Source organism: Leucoraja erinacea, chromosome 13 (assembly GCF_028641065.1).
Source record: "Leucoraja erinacea ecotype New England chromosome 13, Leri_hhj_1, whole genome shotgun sequence".
Lineage (NCBI taxonomy): Eukaryota > Metazoa > Chordata > Chondrichthyes > Rajiformes > Rajidae > Leucoraja > Leucoraja erinaceus.
The window spans coordinates 3,115,530-3,135,758 of NC_073389.1; the positions used below are offsets into that span (position 1 = coordinate 3,115,530).

Consider the following 20,229-nt stretch of genomic DNA (forward strand, 5'->3'; position numbering starts at 1 on the left):
AAATGAATTAAATAGTATGAGATAACATGCCATCCGATACAAACTAGGTTTTGGAATAATCAGTTGAATTGAGCAGCAATTGTTTTGTAAAACTAGGATGGAATATAAATATCTTGTGAGGTATGAATGAGCCTTTGAGAATTGATTTCCATTCATAAATATTATGTCCTGTTAAGTTGGTGATCGGTGAAAATTAAACTTCTATTATTGGGGGAGGGAACGGATTGCATGCTGGCATACTTTTGGAGTTTTGGTCAGTAAGTGCAAGGGCTTGGGACCAAATTAATTACCAAGTAATTAATTACCTAGATTAAAAAAAACAAAGTGCTGGAGTATCTCAGTGGGTCATACAGCATCCCTGGAGAACATGGATAGGTGACATTGCAAACTGAAGGATCCTGACCCAAAATGTCACTTATCCATGTCTCCAGAGATGCTGCCTGATCCACTGAGTTACTCCAGCACTGTTTATTTTGTTTGTATTTGAAAAGCAGCATCGGCTGTTCTTTTTGTACTTCAGTTTCCTCTTTCTGTCTGTACACAATGAGGAGCAAATTTTCCTGCATTTTATTTGTAAATGGGAAAGTTTCTTACCAGAGTAGACATGATTAGCTTTCTATTCAATTTCTAGTGCATTCCTTAATGGGTTACAAAAACATTCATATATGCTCACAATGAACCTTAAAGGTACATTTTCAAACATTAAATGTTAATTGAAAATAGTATTGATCACCAATGCAGACGCAAGAGGCTGCAGATGCTGGAATCCTGAGTAAAAAGCAAGTGGCTGGAGCTCAGTCAGCATCTGATTTTCTCGAGCTCTTGGTGAACAATGATCAAAAAACAAGGCGGACAGCAGTGCAAACTTATGTGGAAAGTATGGAGATATACTAATCACAAACTAAGCTACAGATTTTCACAATTACTTTCTACTTCTAATTGCATTGCCATTTTTAAATATACCAATAATTTTTAATTTATACTATCATAAGGACATGAGGGAACAGCGATGACGCTGTCAGCTGTACTTTATTGCATCTGAGATCATTGCATTTCTTCTTGGAAAGTATAAATATGACATGAAATGTTTGAATGAGATATTTCCACTTCTGAACCTTTAAGAATTTATGTTGAGAGCAAAAATAGACCAAATGTATGACTTCAATTTAGAGCTGAATTTCATCTGAGAAGGTTTGGTCACATTACCTCCACCCTCTATCTTGTTTTATATGTTGACTACATTTTTTTTGTTAATTGGCATAGGGTTAATTTTGACTTCAATAATGAAAAACCAACAATGAACTGGCAACAGTTTTTTTTTCTCGGAACCAGCTGCTATTTCCATTGAGTTGTCCAATGTCCATCTACACTGTGTCAGTACCTTCACACAGTCATCATTTCCCCCCCCCCCTCCCCCTCCATCTATAAAGCAACACGTACAACATCACATGCTTGACTAACCTTGTATTGAAGATAAAACTGACACAGTTTTCATACCTTTGAAATGTTAAATAGCTATTTAGTTTTAGTGTATAAATTAGCTTCTCAGAATTCTGAAAATATTATTCTGTTAATAATTTTATCCTGTCAAGTTACATAACCTTATCCTTCAATGGCCTCTCTCGATTTGTCTTCAAAAATATCAGAGGTTAGGGAAATAGTTTTGAAAGAGAACAGGTAGTACCAAAGGAGAAAAATTATTGAGCTTGATTAAATTATAATTAAATTCTAGGAAGAATAAATGTAGAATAGATATTTGACATGCTGAATATTGCTGGATGTTTTCATAAATGTATTATGAAAATGATTTTAGCTTTGCAGTTGGAATTAATAATCTTTTAACTACAGGCACCATACCCGCTCTTCATGTAATAACACTGGTTAGAGTTTAATCATATATTTTATTGGTTAATCTGTATAATTTTCAACTTGTCATAAATTAGATTTTTGTAGTTTCCATTTCCGTTTTATTCACTTTTTGGTAATTGTGTAAATTAGCTGAATTGCATATTTTATGTGTGTAACTTGGGGAAATATTGATAAAGTAATCTCCATATTTATGAACGGGAAGGGTCAAATTAGTTGAAGAATTTAACAAGGTCAATTTTATAATGGCGTTACCTGCCAATCATAAGAAAAGCCACAACTGCATTTTCTGGTCCAACCATCTATATTGCAAGCCAAGTGGACAGCTTTGATAGGTAGGAAGGCTGAGAAGAGTTGTCCTCTGATTGGAAGGGTAGGATAGGAGGCTTCATGGTTGATCTTTTCATCTCTCTGAAATAAATCTGCAAAATATTCAATTGTATTGATTAGAATAAAACCATATGGAACAGTTTACATCAACCAGGACACGCTACACAAATGCTGTAAATGTTGCCATCAAATGTTCAAAACAGTTCAGAAACTGGGAAAACAGCTACACCAATTCAGTTGATGCTCCAGGCTCCCCCACATCCCCTGGGTGCTTCCAATGTCACTGGGAAAACAGCTACACCAATTCTGCTGGCGCATTGAGGGGAGTGAGTAGAAGAGCTGAAATAATGAAGGATACATTCTGGGTGGAAATGTCAATACACATCACCAAAAGTGACTCTCAAGCACCAGAACTGGCTGAGCTGGCCAAGACATGAACGACACATCTGTCATATTGAGGCTGCAGCAGATGGAAAGTGAATTAACGTGAGGGATAAACATAGCTATCCTGGCATGTAGTGTCTATAAAATAAGCAGGAGAGTTTCAGTTTGTGTGACGACTGTCCAGTCAGACGCTGAGTGGATCTTTGATAGATAGTGAGTGAAGTAACACTAGGGATAAACCTACTTGATCTCGTCTTCATCAATCTAGCTTCAGTAGATGCTTTTCCCATAATAGCACTGATAGAATTGACCACTGCACTGTTCTTATGGAAGTCCAGCATGATGGTGGGTGCATGTATGCCTGCAGCCTCCCCTCCAAATCGCACACAGTTTCTGATAGTTCTGAAGACATCTTTCCCATGGGAGTGAAATGCAGCATTGCAGTGGAATAGGGTGAAAATAAATCGATGCCACTTTGACACTGGTATTCACTGGAGGTGGTGTAGACCTGTTAGAATCCTGGCTTGCATGCTGTCATGTAGCAACTATAAGATGGAGACAAGTTTTTGTGCTCAGTTGAATTTGAGGAGAATATTCTACAGTTCCTCCTGGTTGATCAAGTTTTTGTGAGGTCGAAAATAGGCAAGTCTGCTGGTCAATATTTCTCGCATTTATGTAGCTGAGGCATAGTGAAGATCATGTCATGTGCTATGTTTTTAATGCATTCAATTTTTAGTCACAAGAAGAAAGTGGTTGAAGAGGACTAGCATTGGATTTCTTGGTGACAACACAACAGGGAAACCCCTCTGTAGCTGCCTTAGTTGGGCTAAGTTGGTCATAAATACGGTGTCTCAGAAACCCCCTGGTAGCCTCTTCCCAGGCATGAATGGCGAGATTGTAATTTGTTGACTAATGCTCTTTATTGTTGAGCTTTAGAATTTCAGACGGGAAAAGGTCTTGTTTTTTTTGGGAATCAGCCTTGTCAATGACTTGTAGGTCATTGTGTCTTTACTTTATCTTCCCTTTTGTTCTATCTATTGTACTTGAAATTTGACTTGATTGTGTTAATGGATGGTATATTGGATCGGTTTTGATAGCATGCTGAACTAAGTGTTTTACTGTACCTCAGCATATGACAATAAAACTTAAGCCAATACTTAAATTGCAGGAAAGCTGCTGTGGGATGGAGTTAACAAATTCCTAGCTGAGGAGGTTTTCAATGTGTTCCTTCCAGCTGCCTTCCAGTCCTAAAGAATCTAATGGTATTGTTGCAATACCAGAGGCTACTCGGGCCTGATTCCTGAATTTTGAGTTCTTTATTTGACCACATTTTGTGTTCATGCGGTTGCTTAGGATGCAGAAAGCATTCTGGATTTCTGACATGGCAGAGGGCATGCATTCTTTGGGATTGAGAAGCCTTTTGTTATATTAAGCAAATATCTGAGGTCACCATTTAACATATTTACTGTTCTGTTTATTTCCATCCAATCTGTAGAGATTCCAAGGCTTGGCAAATTCATGACCTTAACATTCGGTTGAAATTGCACTCTACATAGCCAGCATCCACTCTGGCATCTACTTTGGCACCTGATGCAAATTAAATGTAGTACTTGGTCACAAATGAATGAAAACATTCTAAATAAACTGAAAGTGTATCCACATTTTTACATCAGAATGGTCAATGGCAGATTCCTTGACTGGTGTTCAATCAGACTAGGTCGTCCTGGAGTTGACTGCTACTGCCAACATGACAGCGGTGCAGCTGTGCTGCATCTTCAGTTCCTGATCAATGAGGTAAGCTAATGGTTCTAATTACCTGGTCACTGATGAACACTGTGCATCATTTTAAGGCAGTTGTCTACATTGAAAGGATGTAAGATTCAATTTACAGATGAGCACTGACCCTGGACAGATTTGCAAGATCAACTCACTTAAATAGTTTGGCAAGCTGATTCATTAATCCAGACGCCCACTTCAGAGAAGTCAGAGAATGGCTGTGGCATTTGAGATGAGGACAGCACTATTTATTTTGAAAAGTGTATTTTAAGCTGATCAATTGCACAGGATTTTCAAGCCGGTTAATTATTTGTGGTCGCTCCTTCCCCAGTGTTGCTGATAGAACAGTGGTCATTAAGAACAATTACATAAGCTTTCACATTAGTGAGTTAGAATATATGTGTTTAACTCTCTTTCAATTTAGGATTTTGTGTAGCCGTGAATTAATGCAATGTGAAGTATATTAAATAGGAAATGTGGAAACCAATTCTTAATTTCTCTGCATGTAATTGCACTGACAGTTTATTCTACTCAAAACTTATTAAAATCACTCACTAGCACAATGGTTGGATGAAAATATGATTATCTTTAATTTGGAGCCATGTTATTCTGCAGTCAGTGTGTCACAACCTGGGTGGCTTGCATATAAATAGCATTTGGGAAATAGAAAAGGAACATAAAAATGATGAAAGTAATTTGGTAATTCCATCTATACAGAGCACAAAGCGTTGCTAAGATTCAGGAAATCATAATCTAGTAAATATTTCCAAGTTGATCTACCTGAGATGTCATCACATCAGATGCTCAAATTATGGTGAATGTAATAGATTTAATGTTAAATGTTAATGTAGTTTTGTAGCCAATTGATTTATGCAGTTAATAAGAATGAGTGATGTAATTGGTTGGGAAATTAGTGCCCTTCATTCTTACAGTGATCATTTGAAAATTATTTGGGAAATCTTTCTAATTTTGATAATATTTCAAATATTCCATCATATTCTGTGCTGATTAGATAAAACAAAACTAACAAGGTGCACATGTTTTGAACTGTAAGGATTACATTGAATCTGTATAACTTAATCAATTAGTTTGAACCAACTATAGGGCGGTACTTTGGCACATCTCGTAGAGCTGCTGCCTTGCGTCACCAGAGACCCAGGTTAGATTCTGACCTTGGGTGCTGTCTGTGGAATTTGCATGTTACCCGTGTGATCACACGGGTTTCCTCCTGGTGTCCCGGTTTCCTTCCACATCCCAAAGATGTGCGGGTTTGTAGATTAATTGGCCTCTATAAATTGCCCCATGTCTGTTGGGAATGGATGAGAAATTGGGATAACATGGAACTTATGTGAATGAGTGATCGATGGGTAGTATGGATTTGGTGGGCCAAAGGGCCTGTTTCCATGCTGTATCTCTAAAATTAAAACTACCACCCTCATCCTTAATCAATATCCCACCCTTCAATCTGTGGAATTAAGATATAATTTTTGGAGCACCCTTGAAAGTATCAATCCTTCATTGAATATTGCACAAGATGAAAACCACTATACGTAAATATAATCTGCAAGAGGGAATTATTCAGCAACTCGTACAGCCACGATGACTACCCTGCCCACTCTGATTACGGTAATCAATCCATTCTTTCATTTTTCTTCTTCCTTATCTATTTTGATGTCCCATTTTCTGGAATGTTCCAGTGCAATCCATTTTCCTTAGCCAAGTATTATTGTCCATAATTGCTGAAGAGATTGACCTGTCCATTTTCTGAAATTTCTTTCTTAACCCTTTTCAGAAGCACGATAATGTTCTCTTTTCCCAAATTACTACCTTTACTTACAATACATCACCCTCCACTATTTCTGGTACATTCAACTTGATGCCATCATGTTCCCCATCTGTTTTAGCATTCCAAAGGGATAATTTCTTCCTTGCCATCCTGATTCATTCTTCACTCATCTCCGATATCCCTTTCCATTCCGATGATACCTTACTGGTCAAAGGTCAACACCCACTTTGGCCTACACCACCGTCAGTCAACTTTTTCAGGCTTTAAGGGTTATCTGAGATTGTGTTCGTGTGTGGACGAGAGGGAGACAGACTTTGATGGAATGAGGCGGAACGGCGATCAAAAGTGTTAAACTACTGAATAATGAAGAAGACCAAGCTGAAACCGAGCAATGAAGAAGGACAATTTTGGAGACAGATGGGCTAAGAAAAACGCTGGAAGATTCTGAGCTTGATTGTAGCCAGCTGTTTGGAGTTTGTTTTCAGAAGCGCAAGACCAGTTCCAGGAAGGGAGAGGATAGAAAAATGGTGACTAGAAAGGCAGAGAGAAGTTTCCAATTCTAGGAATGGGCCAATGATATTGGTGTTCAAGAATGAACTGCAGATGCTGGAAAATTAAAGGTAGACAAAAATGCTGGAGAAACTCAGCGGGTGCAGCAGCATCTATGGAGCGAAGGAAATAGGTAACGTTTTGGGCCGAAACCCTTCTTCAGACTGATAGGGGGTGGCGGGGAGAAGGAAGGAAAAAGGAGGAGTAGGAGCCCGAGGGCTGGTGGATGGGAGGAGGCAGCTCGAGGGCTAAGGAAGGGAAGGAGACAGCAAGGGCTAACAAAATTGGGAGAATTCAATGTTCATGCCCGCCGGATGCAGGCTCCCCAGGTGGAATACGAGGTGCTCTTCCTCCAATTTCCAGTGTTGCTCACTCTGGCAATGGAGGAGACCCAGGACATAGAGGTCGGACGGGGAACGGGAGGGGGAGTTGAAGTGCTGAGCCACCGGGAGGTCAGGTAGGTTCTTGCGGACCGAGCGGAGGTGTTCGGCGAAACGATCGCCCAACCTCCGCTTAGTCTCACCGATGATATTGGTATTGGTCTATTATTGTAACATGTACTGAGATATAGTGACTAGCTTTGATTGCATCCAATTCAGGCAATCATATCATTCATGAGTACATCAAAGTGATGCATGAGGGAAAAGGAAACGAGTTACAGCTACAGAAAAGGTGCAGATAATAAAGTGTAGGGCCGCAGTGTGTCAGATTGGGAAATCAGGAATTCATTCTTAGCATATCAGAGAACCATTTGATAATAGCAGGAAAGAAGTATTCTTCAATCTGGCGGTTTATGTTTTCAAGTTGAAATTAAAGGTGTCTACTCCATTTCTTCCTCTCTTTAGTTAAGAGATACATATCATCTCTCTCAAGACCAGGAGATTTTTAAAGGGCTTTTGTTTTAAAAACAATATGCTAAAAATCAGGCATAAGTGTGACTCCTGGAATTGCATTGTATTCCACCTTCATAGGTGGTGGGACCAGCCAGTAAACTTTTGATGCAAAAATTACAACTGTTTCTTCTGCCCTGTCACTAATTTTATTAATGAATAATACTACGTCAGCCAATGAAGGTGCAGAGGAGATTCACCAGAATATTGACACAAAAAGCTGGAGTAACTCAGTGGGTCAGGCAGCATCTCTGGAGAAAAGGAATAGGTGATGTTTCGGGTCAAGACCTTTCTTCAGATTATTGTTCTTCACCAGAATATTGTCTGGATTTCGAGCATTTGAGTTATAAGGAGGGACTGTATTGCCTGGGTTTGATTTTCCTGGAGCAGAGAAAGCAGCGGGATGAGCTAATGGAGACACATGAAATTATAAGGGGAACAGATAGGGTCGATGGTATCTTTTTCTCATGGTGAAAGTATCAAGGGAGATTATCAAAGATTCTTTGTCTCCTTCTCGCCTGTTCTGATAATGCCAAATTTCTCATCATGACTTCCAAGGCATGATTTTCCTCAACTAAGGATTCACCGCCAGAACGATTGACACAGTTCTTGACTTTATCTGTTGCATTTTAGGTTCCGTGCCACTGTTAAGTTATCTTGTTCTTCCCACAAGCTTTCATGTTCATAAAACCTAAAAAGCAGGATCAATAAATCCTTCGAACCTGCACTGTCATTCACAAAAAATCAAAGATAATCCAGACATGACCTCTACACCACATTCCTGCTCTCACTCTCCTCTTGGTCCTCGTAGTTCAAATATTTGCCTTGAATATATTTACTAAATCCACTTCCACATCTCTGAGATAGAGCCACAACCCTGTGAGATATGAAATTCCTCCTTCAATCTAGTTAAACGGGCATCCCTTAATTCTGTAACTACATCCTCTGGTTCTGGGGGAAACACTTCTGTCAATTCCTTTCAGTTCCTCTTAAACTTATTAGTATTTAATCATTTTGCCCAACCTGCTCATCCATCCTCTCTTATGTCAACCACTTCATCGAGGTGTGTTCTCACCAGCATGTTATAAAGATGCATCAAAACTTCCTTTTATAACCACATCCCCTGCAGAAAAGATCAATTTCCCATTAGCCTCCCTAATTTTGACATCTGCATGTCAATCTTTTGTATTTCATGCATTAGGGCCCCCAGGTCATTTTGTACCCCAACATTTAGCACTTTTAATCCATTTAAATAATTTCGTTTTTTTTATTCTTCCTTTCAAAATTTCTAACCTCTCATTTTTCCTCATTGTATTCCATTTGTCAACTGCTTGCCCGCTTATTTATATATTTGTATCCCTTTTCATCTTCTTTGTGGTCTCCTCACAACTTGCTAACCCACTTAACTTTGTATCATCAAGACATTTGTCTGCATTACATTTGGTTCTATATCCAAGCCATTGATATATAATGTAAATAATTGAGAGGCCAGCACTGACGTTTGTGTCATCCCACTAGCTATTGCCATTCTGAAAAGGATCCATTTATTCCATTACTCTAGTTAGCCAATGCCCTGTTCATGCCAACATGCATTTAGAGTCTCTGCCATTTGTCTGTTTATCTCTTTTTTTCATCAGAGTAATATATTCTCCCTGGAATGTAGCCTTGCAGCGAGTTATGAAATGGCTCCTCCTGTTCTGTCACTGGTGATTTACTGTTTTACAATTTAATCTGTTTTCCTAGTCCCCACTTTAGTCAATCCTGTCCTCATATCATTGTAATTGTTTTATTTAAGTTTAGGGCACTTGTTTCAGACCCAGGTTACTCATCCTCAATCTGAACTTGGAATTCTGCCATGCTAAGATTACTCTTTCTTTGAGGAGACTTTTCTGTGAGATCATTAATCAATCTTGCCTTACACAATACCAGCTCTAAAATAGCCAGTTCCTTTCTTAGTTCCAGAATGTATTCCAAACAGAAACCATTCTGAATGCAATCTATACCTTGTCCTCAATAGTACCTTTGCCAATGTATATGATGATTAAAATCATCCAGGAATACTGCAGTACTTAGAAGTCTTGAATAATTCTTGATTTGAACATTCCGAAACATAGCTGTAATTTAAGGGTTGAGTTAGTTAGATCAGTTTAGTTTTTTGTCACGTTTACCGAGGTACAGTGAAAAGCTTTTGCTGTGTGCTAACCAGTCAGAGGAAAGACATACTACTTGCACCATTGACTTATGACACTTACTGGTTCTCCTCATCATCCAAATTGAGATCATGAGGCAATATAATTTCTCCTCACCGTGGTGATCTCATGCTTTGTTAACAGAGCCACCAACATTTCCTTTCTGCCTAACCATCTGAGATGTCAATGCCGCCGAAAATTTCAGTCTTATTTCAGAATATTTCTTCCACCACGTATCTGTGAGACTCATGCCTCATACACATTTTTTTCCTTGCAACAAAATGTCTTCCGCCATTTCCAGTACTTCCAGTGTAACCTATCCCATCCCTCAATGTTCCTTGAGAATGATCCTCCACAACAGTCTGGTCAAGGTATTAGTCAGTACCATTTTCCCCCTGCTGGTGAAACCACAGATGAAACTGTGCCCATTTGCCTCATCCTTTCTCACCATCCATAGCCCCTAAGTCACTTTCCTGATGAAAAAAGTGATTTTGAATTATCATATTATACTTTGTTCATAATATGGTCCCCTAGGTAAAAGAAACTAAACCTAGTTTGACAACAGCTATGTTAGGCACTATAGTCATGGCAGTTGAGCAAAGTTTATGAAGCTGTAATGTTAAAAGCAGGTATAACCTTTAGCTTGTGCTCATCCCTTAATCCAATGAAAGCACAAAGCTTTATTGAGCAGACCAGGACCTGCACCCTGGTTCAAGTCTGTGACTCAAATTGTGTACATATGTTGCTCTACAGTATTCTGGCATAGGGTAAAATTTTGGGCAAACATTTACATAGAAACATAGAAAATAGGTGCAGGAGAAGGCCATTCAGCCCTTCGAGCCAGCATCGACATTCATTGTGATCATGGCTGATCGTCCCCAATCAATAACCCGTGCCTACCTTCTCCCCATATCCCTTGATTCTACTAGCCCTATATTATCTATATTATACTGTATCTGCCACGCATCTGCTCACTCACTCAACCTGTCCAGGTCACCCTGCAACCTCCTAACATCCTCTTCACAGTTCACACTGCCACCCAGCTTTGTGTCATCCGCAAACTTGCTAGTGTTGCTCCTAATTCCCTCTTCCAAATCATTAATATATATGGTAAACAGTTGTGGCCCCAACACTGAGCCTTGCGGCATGCCAGTCGCCACTGCCTGCCATTCTGAAAAGGACCCATTGTGTGCAGTAGTGTAGTCTTTACATTCTAAAGGGCAATTAGGTGTAAGTGTCATGATTTAGTAAGCATTTCATTGTTCTTGTTTATACCTGTTACGTATGGCAAATAAAAATTCTCGATCTTAGTCTTGATGGGCAATAAATGTGTCCTTAACAATGAATGGGGGAAAAAGTAGTATTGTGGAATCTGTTCTCATTTGACACAATGGGTAGTCTTAACAACATTTCATTGTTTTTAATCAAATGACCACAGGAAGATATGCCTCCAGATAAATACATTTATGATTGTTTTTATACCCTTGTTGGCTGTTTCAGAAACAATTTGTCCCATGTCCCTGGTTCTTCACTGTTGCTCTACAAGCTTTCCTGAAATTATTTATCCATTTTTTCTAAATTTGCTTCTATTGTTTCAGGCAGTGAAGCCAGGTTGCAGTTGGCTTTGTAAACAAGAATATTCGTTTTTACCTCCTACCTCCTTTTTTTTGCCAATTGCAGCAGATCCATGCATCTTGTAACTGATTCCTCTACAATGACAAACAGTTTCTCTATTTTTCCTTGTATCCTTGATAATTCTGAAAACCTCAATCACCTCCTTTGCAAACTTGCAGTCCTTACAATCAATTGATGCAAATAAAGTAGCTTCAATGAACTATTTTATATTGTGGGGATAAAAAAATCAGTCATTAATTTTCTACATTTTCCATTTGTCATGCCTCCAGGGAGCTTTAGTAAGTGCGTGTGCAGATGACACACTCCATCTGTGGAACCTTCGCCAAAAGCGTCCAGCTATTCTTCATTCACTCAAATTCAACAGAGAGCGGTAAGAGGCCATTCATGTTGCTACTATATGGTATCTTACAATTTTACGTGTGGTTCACTACTCATCATTGTGATCATCTCTGTGGCATATCAACGGTATTTTCTAAGAAAAGTTCAATTGTATATGGGCCTTCTTTCTGTATCACAAATAAACATGTAAATAGTATGTGTACTGCCAAAATGGTTTTCCTTTTTATGCTATTTATGGGAGACGAGTGTGACAGGCCGAAATTTGATAGCCATTCTGTCCTTGAGAAACTACCACCGTGAATTGGCTGCAGTCCTTCTGGTGAAGGTAAAGCAAGGAAATAAACAATTCGATACAGCAACGAACAAGGAATGCTACATTTATATGTACGTTGGAGGTGAACTTGAGAGTGATGGCATTCCCAGCCCCCTATTTTCTACATGTATTCTTTCATGGTGGGAATGACTAAAGGTTTAGCAGGTACTGGATGGAGTGACATTCAAACAGGCAATTTATCCTGATGGTCTTAAGCTTTCTAGAATAAATGAAACGAGCAGGAATAGGTTTTTCAACCTTTCAGGTATTCCCTGGTGCTCAAATCATCACATCAACACCATTTTTATATTTGCTCCAATAATTAACAATGTTACAACATTTTGAGATTTTAAAAGTCAAGTCTTTAATTTATCCCATCAGGTAAAGCATAAAAAGAAGTTTAATTTGACACCTAATTCACTTTCATATCTTCAGTATTAAAAAAGTTATGGCCATTTTCATACTCGGAAATTGGCATCTTGTTCCCTATTGCTTTTTCATTGACTTAACACAAAAGCTGTGATCGAGAACATTTAAAAGCCGATACCTTTCTTAAAATTTAAGAGAACTGAAAGAAATTATCAGTTATTATAGATTGAAGCCTTCTGAAACAAATATGAAACAATCTTACTTAGATTACTTGAAATTAAAGCATATAATTAGTTACTTACCTAATTGTAGCTAATTACAACATTCAATTACTAGATCTAAACATCTATCAATTTCTTAAGAATAGATTAACATTTTTAAATAGCCTAAATGACCAAATAACATTCACACAAGAATTCAGAATATAACATAATTTTAAAATCTCATTGTCATGGGTTTATAGGCCAAATGGAAGGAATTTAATGTTTAATACCTGTAAATTAATGGCCATTTAAATCAGCTTGCCTGTGGGATTTTCTGGAACGGGACCATTTAGAACGTTCAGGTTGCGGTGAATTTAGTACCACATATCGGCAGCAAATACGTTGCCAGTTCTTCGGGGGGAAAAATCACCGTTTCTCAACTTAAAATGTGAATTAAATACATCTTAAGAAACACTTTTATACATAAAAATAAATTACTTTCTTTTACCTGGTTCTCCATAAAATCCGTCCCCGTTTTCGGCATTGACGGTTTCAGAAGCTGATTTTAAAATCATTCCAGCGATTAACTTGTCGGGTGAATTTTTTTTAAAAACACAAAGAACGACCGTAGGAATGATTCTTTAGCAACATCTTGCACTCCAACAAATAAACAAATATAATTCAGGACCAGGTCTGGAAAAAAACCCCGTTTTAACCACACCCCCCCCTCATACCGCTGAAGGTACGTTTTGTAACATACCTACAATAATATTCAAAAATCTCAGTTTTAAATGAAATTGGTGACAGCCTCTACGGCCCTCCAGATTAGAGTATTACAAAAATTCATCACCTTTCGGGGAAATAAATTTCTCTTCATTTCAATTTTAAATGGCTTAACTTTTATTCTGAAACTGAGCTAGACTATTCAGAACTGAGAAAGTGCTACTATCATAGACACAAAATGCTGGAGTAACTCAGCAGGACAGGCAGCATCTCTGGAGGGAAGGAATGGGTGACATTTTGGGTCGAGACCCTCAGACCTGAAGACTAGGGGGTACAGTCTACTCAATCTCTCCTCATGACAGTCCTGTCATTCCTGGAAACCAGGCTGGTGAATCTTCACTGCATTTACTCTGCTTGTATACTCTGGAGTTTAGAAGGATGAGAGGGAATCTTATTGAAACATATAAGATTATTATGGGTTTGGACACGCTAGAGGCAGGAAACATGTTCCCGATGTTGGGGGAGTCCAGAACCAAGGGCCACAGTTTAAGAATAAGAGGTAAGTCATTTAGAACGGAGACGAGGAAACATTTTTTCTCACAAAGAGAGTGGTGAGTGTGGAATTCTCTGGTGGAGGCCAGTTCTCTGGATACTTTCAAGGGAGAGCTAGATAGGGCTCTTAAAGATAGCGGAGTCAGGGAATATGGGGAGAAGGCAGGAACGGGATACTGATTGGGGATGATCAGCCATGATCACATTGAATGGCAGTGCTGGCTCGAAGGACTGAATGGCCTATTGTCGATTCACTCAGTATATACTTTTGTTTAGGTAAGGAACCAAAATTGTGCACAAGCTGTGGTCTGACCAAGGTCTTGTATAATTGTAGATAGACGCAAAATGCTGGAGTGACTCAGCGGGGACAGGCAGCATCTCTGGAGAGAAGGATTGGGTGATCTTGTATAATTGTGTTGTTATGATGCTCACAGTCTGGCACGTGTGTGGCTTGAATTATAGTTGCCCAAATGTTGTTCCAGTCTTGCTCCTTGAGGCCTGCGCTGCCTCTTTTCTGCTGAGTGGAGTGGAATTGAGCATAATGTATCTATCAGTGAACTTCCTTACTTCTGACAATGTGGTGGAAGGAAGGCCATTGTTAAAGAGGCTTAAGATAGTTTGGCAAAGAACATTACCCTATAGTGATGTTTTGGGGTAAGATAAATAACCATAATAAACTGTAATCATCTTCTTTTGTGATCTGACTCCAGCTCATGAAGGGTTTTTCTGTAGTTGCCGTTTGCCTTGGGTTTTGCCATGGTTCCTTACTGTGACGGTCAGATGGTGCCTTGATATCAAGGGTAATCACTTTTGCATCCTTTTTGGAATTCAGTGGTTTTCCATAAAAGGTTGAACTGAGGTCTGGAGCGTGGACAAAACTCAAATGATGCAGCGAAGAATAAGTTACTAGTAAAAGCGTTCCACTTAATATCTTGCCCTAGTGATGCGTTCTATTAATTTGCTTATTATTGGGTGTGGACTTGCTGGTAATTAGGCAGAGAAGATGTATCTCTGAAGAATGGTCCCGAACCGAAACGTCACGTATCCATGTTCTCCAGTGATGCTGCCTGACATGCAGTTACCCCAGCACTTTGTGTCTATTTTTGTAAACCAGCATCTGTAGTTCCTGGGTACACAAAAAAGCTGGAGAAACTCAGCGGGTGCAGCAGCATCTATGGAGCGAAGGAAATAGGCAACATTTCAGGAAAAAACCCTTCTTCAGACTGATGGGGGGTGGAGGGAGTCGGGGAGAAGAGAGGAAAAAGGAGGAGGAGGAGCCCGAGGGCTGAGGGAGAGGTAAGAAGGGGAGGAGACAGCAATTGTGAGAATTCAATGTTCATGCCACCAGGATGCAGACTCCCCAAGCGGAATATGAGGTGCTGTTTCTCCAATTTCCGGTGTTGCTCACTCTGGCCGTGGAGGAGGCCCAGGACAGAGAGGTCGGATACGGAATGGGAGGGGGAGTTGAAGTGCTGAGCCACCGGGAGGTCAGATTGGTTAATGCGGACCAAACGGAGGTGTTCGGCGAAACGATCGCCAAGCCTACGCTTGGTCTCACTGATATAGATCAGCTGACATCTAGAGCAGCGGATGCAATAGATGAGGTTGGAGGATGTGCAGGTGAACCTCTGTCGCACCTGTATCGACTGCTTTGGTCCTTGAATGGAGTCGAGGGGGGAGGTAAAAGGAGTTCCTTGTGTCTCCAGAGAAGATTAATCTTGTTTTTTGAGGATATATAGCGAAATGCAATTTGGGTTGGAGCACACATCCATCCTACTTTGCCGAGGATATTGTTTGGACCCATTGTCTTTACTGTACCCACTGCCCTCAATCTGATCTTGGAATCTGATTTGGGAGGTAGCAGAGGTGGACCATTCACTGGCAACTTCAGAGGTAGTTACAGATGCTTCAAGCTTGTCTTCGGCATTTAGCTGCAAGTTTATTTTTGTACCTAACAAGCATTTGGTTATGTGTTCTAGCCTCGGGTTAACACTTCAATTTTAAGTGAACCTGAAGCAGTTCTCAGGATGCCCAGATTTATTCTTTCAAAAATGATTGAGGAAGGGAGATACTAGGTCATGAGATTGCAGATTGTAGGAAGTACAATGCTACTCGTGTTAATGGCCAAGAGCAGAATTGTACATTTTACCATCTAACAGTCTGCATATTCCTTGCCTTGTTTAATCTGATATATTTATTTTTCTACTTTTGTGGCAATCTCCTCTGAACCTGATGAATCAAAGTGGAACAAAGCAGTTTCATTGATGTTGACAGCTAATCAAATGCTAATTCCTCATGTGTGCATCTGGAATGTAGGTATAATCAATAATGCTATTACAATTGAATATGATTACATGCTTCGAGGCATCTGAACCTACACACTTTCCAACAGAAGCCTTGAGATAATGATCAAAGTTAGGATCCTGGATTTCCATATACCTCCTGCTGTCACCACTCTAACTCATTATCAACCTGTTTATCAAAACTAACATCTGTTGTGTTGTCCCACAGCTGTCCTTGCTTTGAGCAACTAATATTGATGCAATGTATATGAAGTTATTGACCCGTGAAGGGTTACTTTTTTTCATTTTTGGCAGCGTTCTGAAGGACATATGACGTATTATTTTAAACTAATCAAGTGTTACTGTCATAAAAGTTTTCATCGGATAAGAGTATACGCATGCCTGCACTCCTAAATCCATTAGGCAACATTATGCGAGAAGATGGGAAACAATCAGGATTGCATTATCCCAGAGTTGAAAACAATGGTGATGAAACATTTTGCAATGTCAATGAGGTGGTTTGAAAGGAAGGAGAGTGTTCCTCTGAGTGAAAAAGTTATCCCTGAGATCCCTCTTAAATCTTTCTCCTCACCTTAAACCGCTCCTACTAATATTTGATTCCTCTACTGTGAGGCATGTATATTAGTCATGCCCTCATGATTTTGTATACTTCGATAAGGTCACCCCTCAGCCTCCTGCACTACAAAGAAAACACTCCCGGCCTATTGAGCCTCTCCCTATAACCTATGCCATCAAGTTTGGGTGAATGCATATCCAAATGCTGTTAGATTCTGTCCCTCAGAATCCTGTCAACCAACATTCCCATCTCTTCCTTTTTCCTCCCTCTCTTGGATACAGCAGTGGTGCATGCCGTGAGTATTGTTTTCCAAATACATTCTGCCTCTACAATTTTTCCCATGGTTGAAGTTTTTATAAAACCTCCATTCTTAAACTTCTTGGCCATCTCTCTAAATTCTCCCACTCTACCTTGTTGTGCAGTGCTTTGAGTATTTTTTATTGTAGAAGCGTCAGGAATTTTTAAATAATTCATTAAAGATGCTATGAAAACTCATAATTATTTAATGCTCAACAATTGCATACTAATGTTTACTCTGACAACATCATTCGTGTATTTTCCTTGAATTGTGATGTGTACCAAAAATACTGGTGGATTTTAATATACACAGGGGACTATATTTAACCAGTAATTGGCATCTTATTGCATTTGGCAATGCTAATAGACGTGCTTTAGTTTATTAAATGCTTATTCTCAGATTTTTGTACTTTCTCATCATTGAATGGAAAGGTTATAGGATGCATTTAACAGTTCAGTCCTTCATGGTATAACATTGTATTTGTGGAGAAAAGTAATAATGGGTCGCCCTCATTGCAATATGTAGAAACATATGTAGAAACAATGTCATGTCTTGCAATGTGACATTGGAGAAATTTAAGAAATGAAGAGCTGTATCTTTTGCTGTAGATTTGTTTTAGGTAAAAATGAGAATACTGTGCTAATATTTGACTAAAGTTGGCCATTTTAATGCAGTATCTTTAAAAGTCTAGTTTACGTCTCTCCTTTCTCTAAATTAAAATATGCAAATTATAATATAAATTATTCTATGTCAGTTGTCAGGCTTGTGTACTTGACAATTTTATGATTGATGCCAGCTATTCTAATGCATGGCAAATGCATGCATGCTTGCTAAGTTTGCAAACCACATAATGAGAAAACTGCTGTTGTTTGAAACACTTTGTCTTTTGGCCGAGTTCCCAGAGGATGGCATCACACCAGAGCAAATATAATTCAGTCATTAACATCATAAGTAATATATTTAAATAGTTTCACAAGGAAATATTTCAATGGGAAATAGACAAGCTCTGCGTGGAAGGAAATCCTTTTCATTAATTAGAGATTTTGGGATGTCGGTAGTTAACTCTGTTGTAACTGTTGCAACTCTGTTTATCAATTCTTCCCTTCCCTCCCGTACCACCCCCTCCCCGGGCACTTTCCGTTGCAACCGAAAGAGATGCAACACCTGTCCCTTTACCTCCCCCCTCAACTCCATTCAAGGACCCAAGCAGTCGTTCCAGGTGCGACAAAGGTTCACCTTTATCTCCTCCAACCTCATCTATTGCATCCGCTGCTCTAGATGTCAGCTGATCTACATCGGTGAGACTAAGCTGGGCGATCATTTCGCCGAACACCTCCGCTCTGTCCGCAAGAACCTACCTGACCTCCTGGTGGCTCAGCACTTCAACTCCCCCTCCCGTTCCCCGTCCGACCTCTCTGTCCTGGGTCTCCTCCATGGCCAGAGTGAGCAACACCGGAAATTGGAGGAACAGCACCTCATATTCCGCTTGGGGAGTCTGCATCCTGCGGGCATGAACATTGAATTCTCCCAATTTTGTTAGCCCTTGCTATCTCCTCCCCTTCCTCAGCCCTCAGGCTGTCTCCTCCCATCCCTCAGCCCTCGGGCTCCTCCTCCTCCCTTTTTCCTTTCTTCTCCCCGCCACCCCCCATCAATCTGAAGAAGGGTTTCGGCCCGAAACATTGCCTATTTCCTTCGCTCCATAGATGCTGTTGCACCCGCTGAGTTTCTCCAGCATTTTTGTGTACCTTCTGTTGCAACTCAGTTGATTTCTCGTGTAAAATTCACAGGTTAGTTTATACCTTTTAGAAAAACAAGCAAAGTCGAAAGGTCTGTCCATTTTAAACAGTCTTAGAGAAATAATGAATAGGAATTTACAAGTTCCCCATCTCATTACTAACTTCTGGATAAAGTACACTGCAAATTTAAACTGTGGTAATCCAAAAAGCAAGGCTGATCTCTGCGGGTGAGGCTCTGCCCTGTACTGTTGTCTTCCATACTCTAATAAGGCACAATAATTGGATAATATGGATAGACAAAACACTGCTACTCATAAAAAATAGGGAAAATATTGACAAATGTTAATTGTACAGAGGAAAGTTCAGTTCCTTTGACATTGGAGTATAAGATCTGGATCATTGAAGCTTAAGGTGATGACATTTAGTCGATCGAGCTTCTGGAACTCGTATTGCATAAAGGATAACTCTCTACTAAAGGATCCCAATTGACACGTTCTCACTTTTCTTATAGATAGAGCAAGGTCTTTGAGCGAAGTGGATTGTTGAAATGTTAATCCCTTCACTTTCTAGCTTGGAGAGGATCTGCAGATAAAGGACACAAGGCAGTGAATTTCATGTGTGTAAATTCTTAGAGCCAATAACGTGTGACAAAATGATCACTCGATTGTGAAAATAAGGGTTAGTTGATAACATTTTTTAAAGAAATTATGCTTGTATAGCGCGATGAAATAATGAAGAGGATAGATTAGGATAGACCAGTGTGTGTAGATTTCCAAAAGACCTTTTTTAAAATAGTGTAACAAAATAGATATTTACAAATGTAAATTCTATTGGATTAAACGGGCTGTAATGTTGCAGATATGGAATTAATTAAGAGATATAAAGCAAGAAACGCGAGTGAAAATCATTATCCAAACAGTTGGAGGAATGTGACCATGTGACCAGTTATCTGCTGAGGTTGTGGTTGAAGGCTTTTTTGTTTTATATACATTTTCTGAATCATCTCAATATGAATTACCTGGATACAAATTGTAATTTCACTATTTGCAGGTGTTAGATGATATGACCTTGGATTTTGCTGGTAAGCCCCAGCAGGTTCACTGCATGTGTAATCAGACTCTAAAGTCTGGAACGTCCTCGCAAAAGTCATGTATTAAATATTCCTTTGCTGGACCTCCCAGTGAGTCCAGCTGCAGAACTCCATCTTGCTGTGATTCCACAGTACTGTAGGAATTGACTCTCAGATCCTGCACCAGATCCGATTTGGCACAGGATCTGTGACGTTTGAATTCAGTGGGGAGTGTAGGCCTGCAGGGATGAAAGGTCAAAAATGGTCAATTCATTACCCAGTTATTTATGTTTTGCTGTATGCTTGTAATTCTGTAAATTATTTTGTTTAGTTGAATTTATTTGGTATTATGTATTTTTATTA

General features: G+C 39.4%; 1 protein-coding gene across 4 annotated transcripts in view; it reads left to right on the forward strand.

Annotated features, from left to right (window-relative positions):
• LOC129702538 (syntaxin-binding protein 5-like) overlaps nucleotides 1-20,229 on the forward strand; it is a 233,558-nt gene that overhangs the window by 68,511 nt on the left and 144,818 nt on the right. For 3 of the 4 annotated variants that reach the window (XM_055644284.1, XM_055644285.1, XM_055644286.1), the window contains exons 3-4: nucleotides 4,293-4,374; nucleotides 11,675-11,775. In XM_055644284.1, coding sequence (XP_055500259.1) covers nucleotides 4,293-4,374; nucleotides 11,675-11,775 — 183 coding nt within the window. Of the gene's footprint in view, nucleotides 1-4,292; nucleotides 4,375-11,674; nucleotides 11,776-20,229 lie in introns of those variants that run through there. The other variant, XM_055644287.1, reaches the window with a different exon arrangement.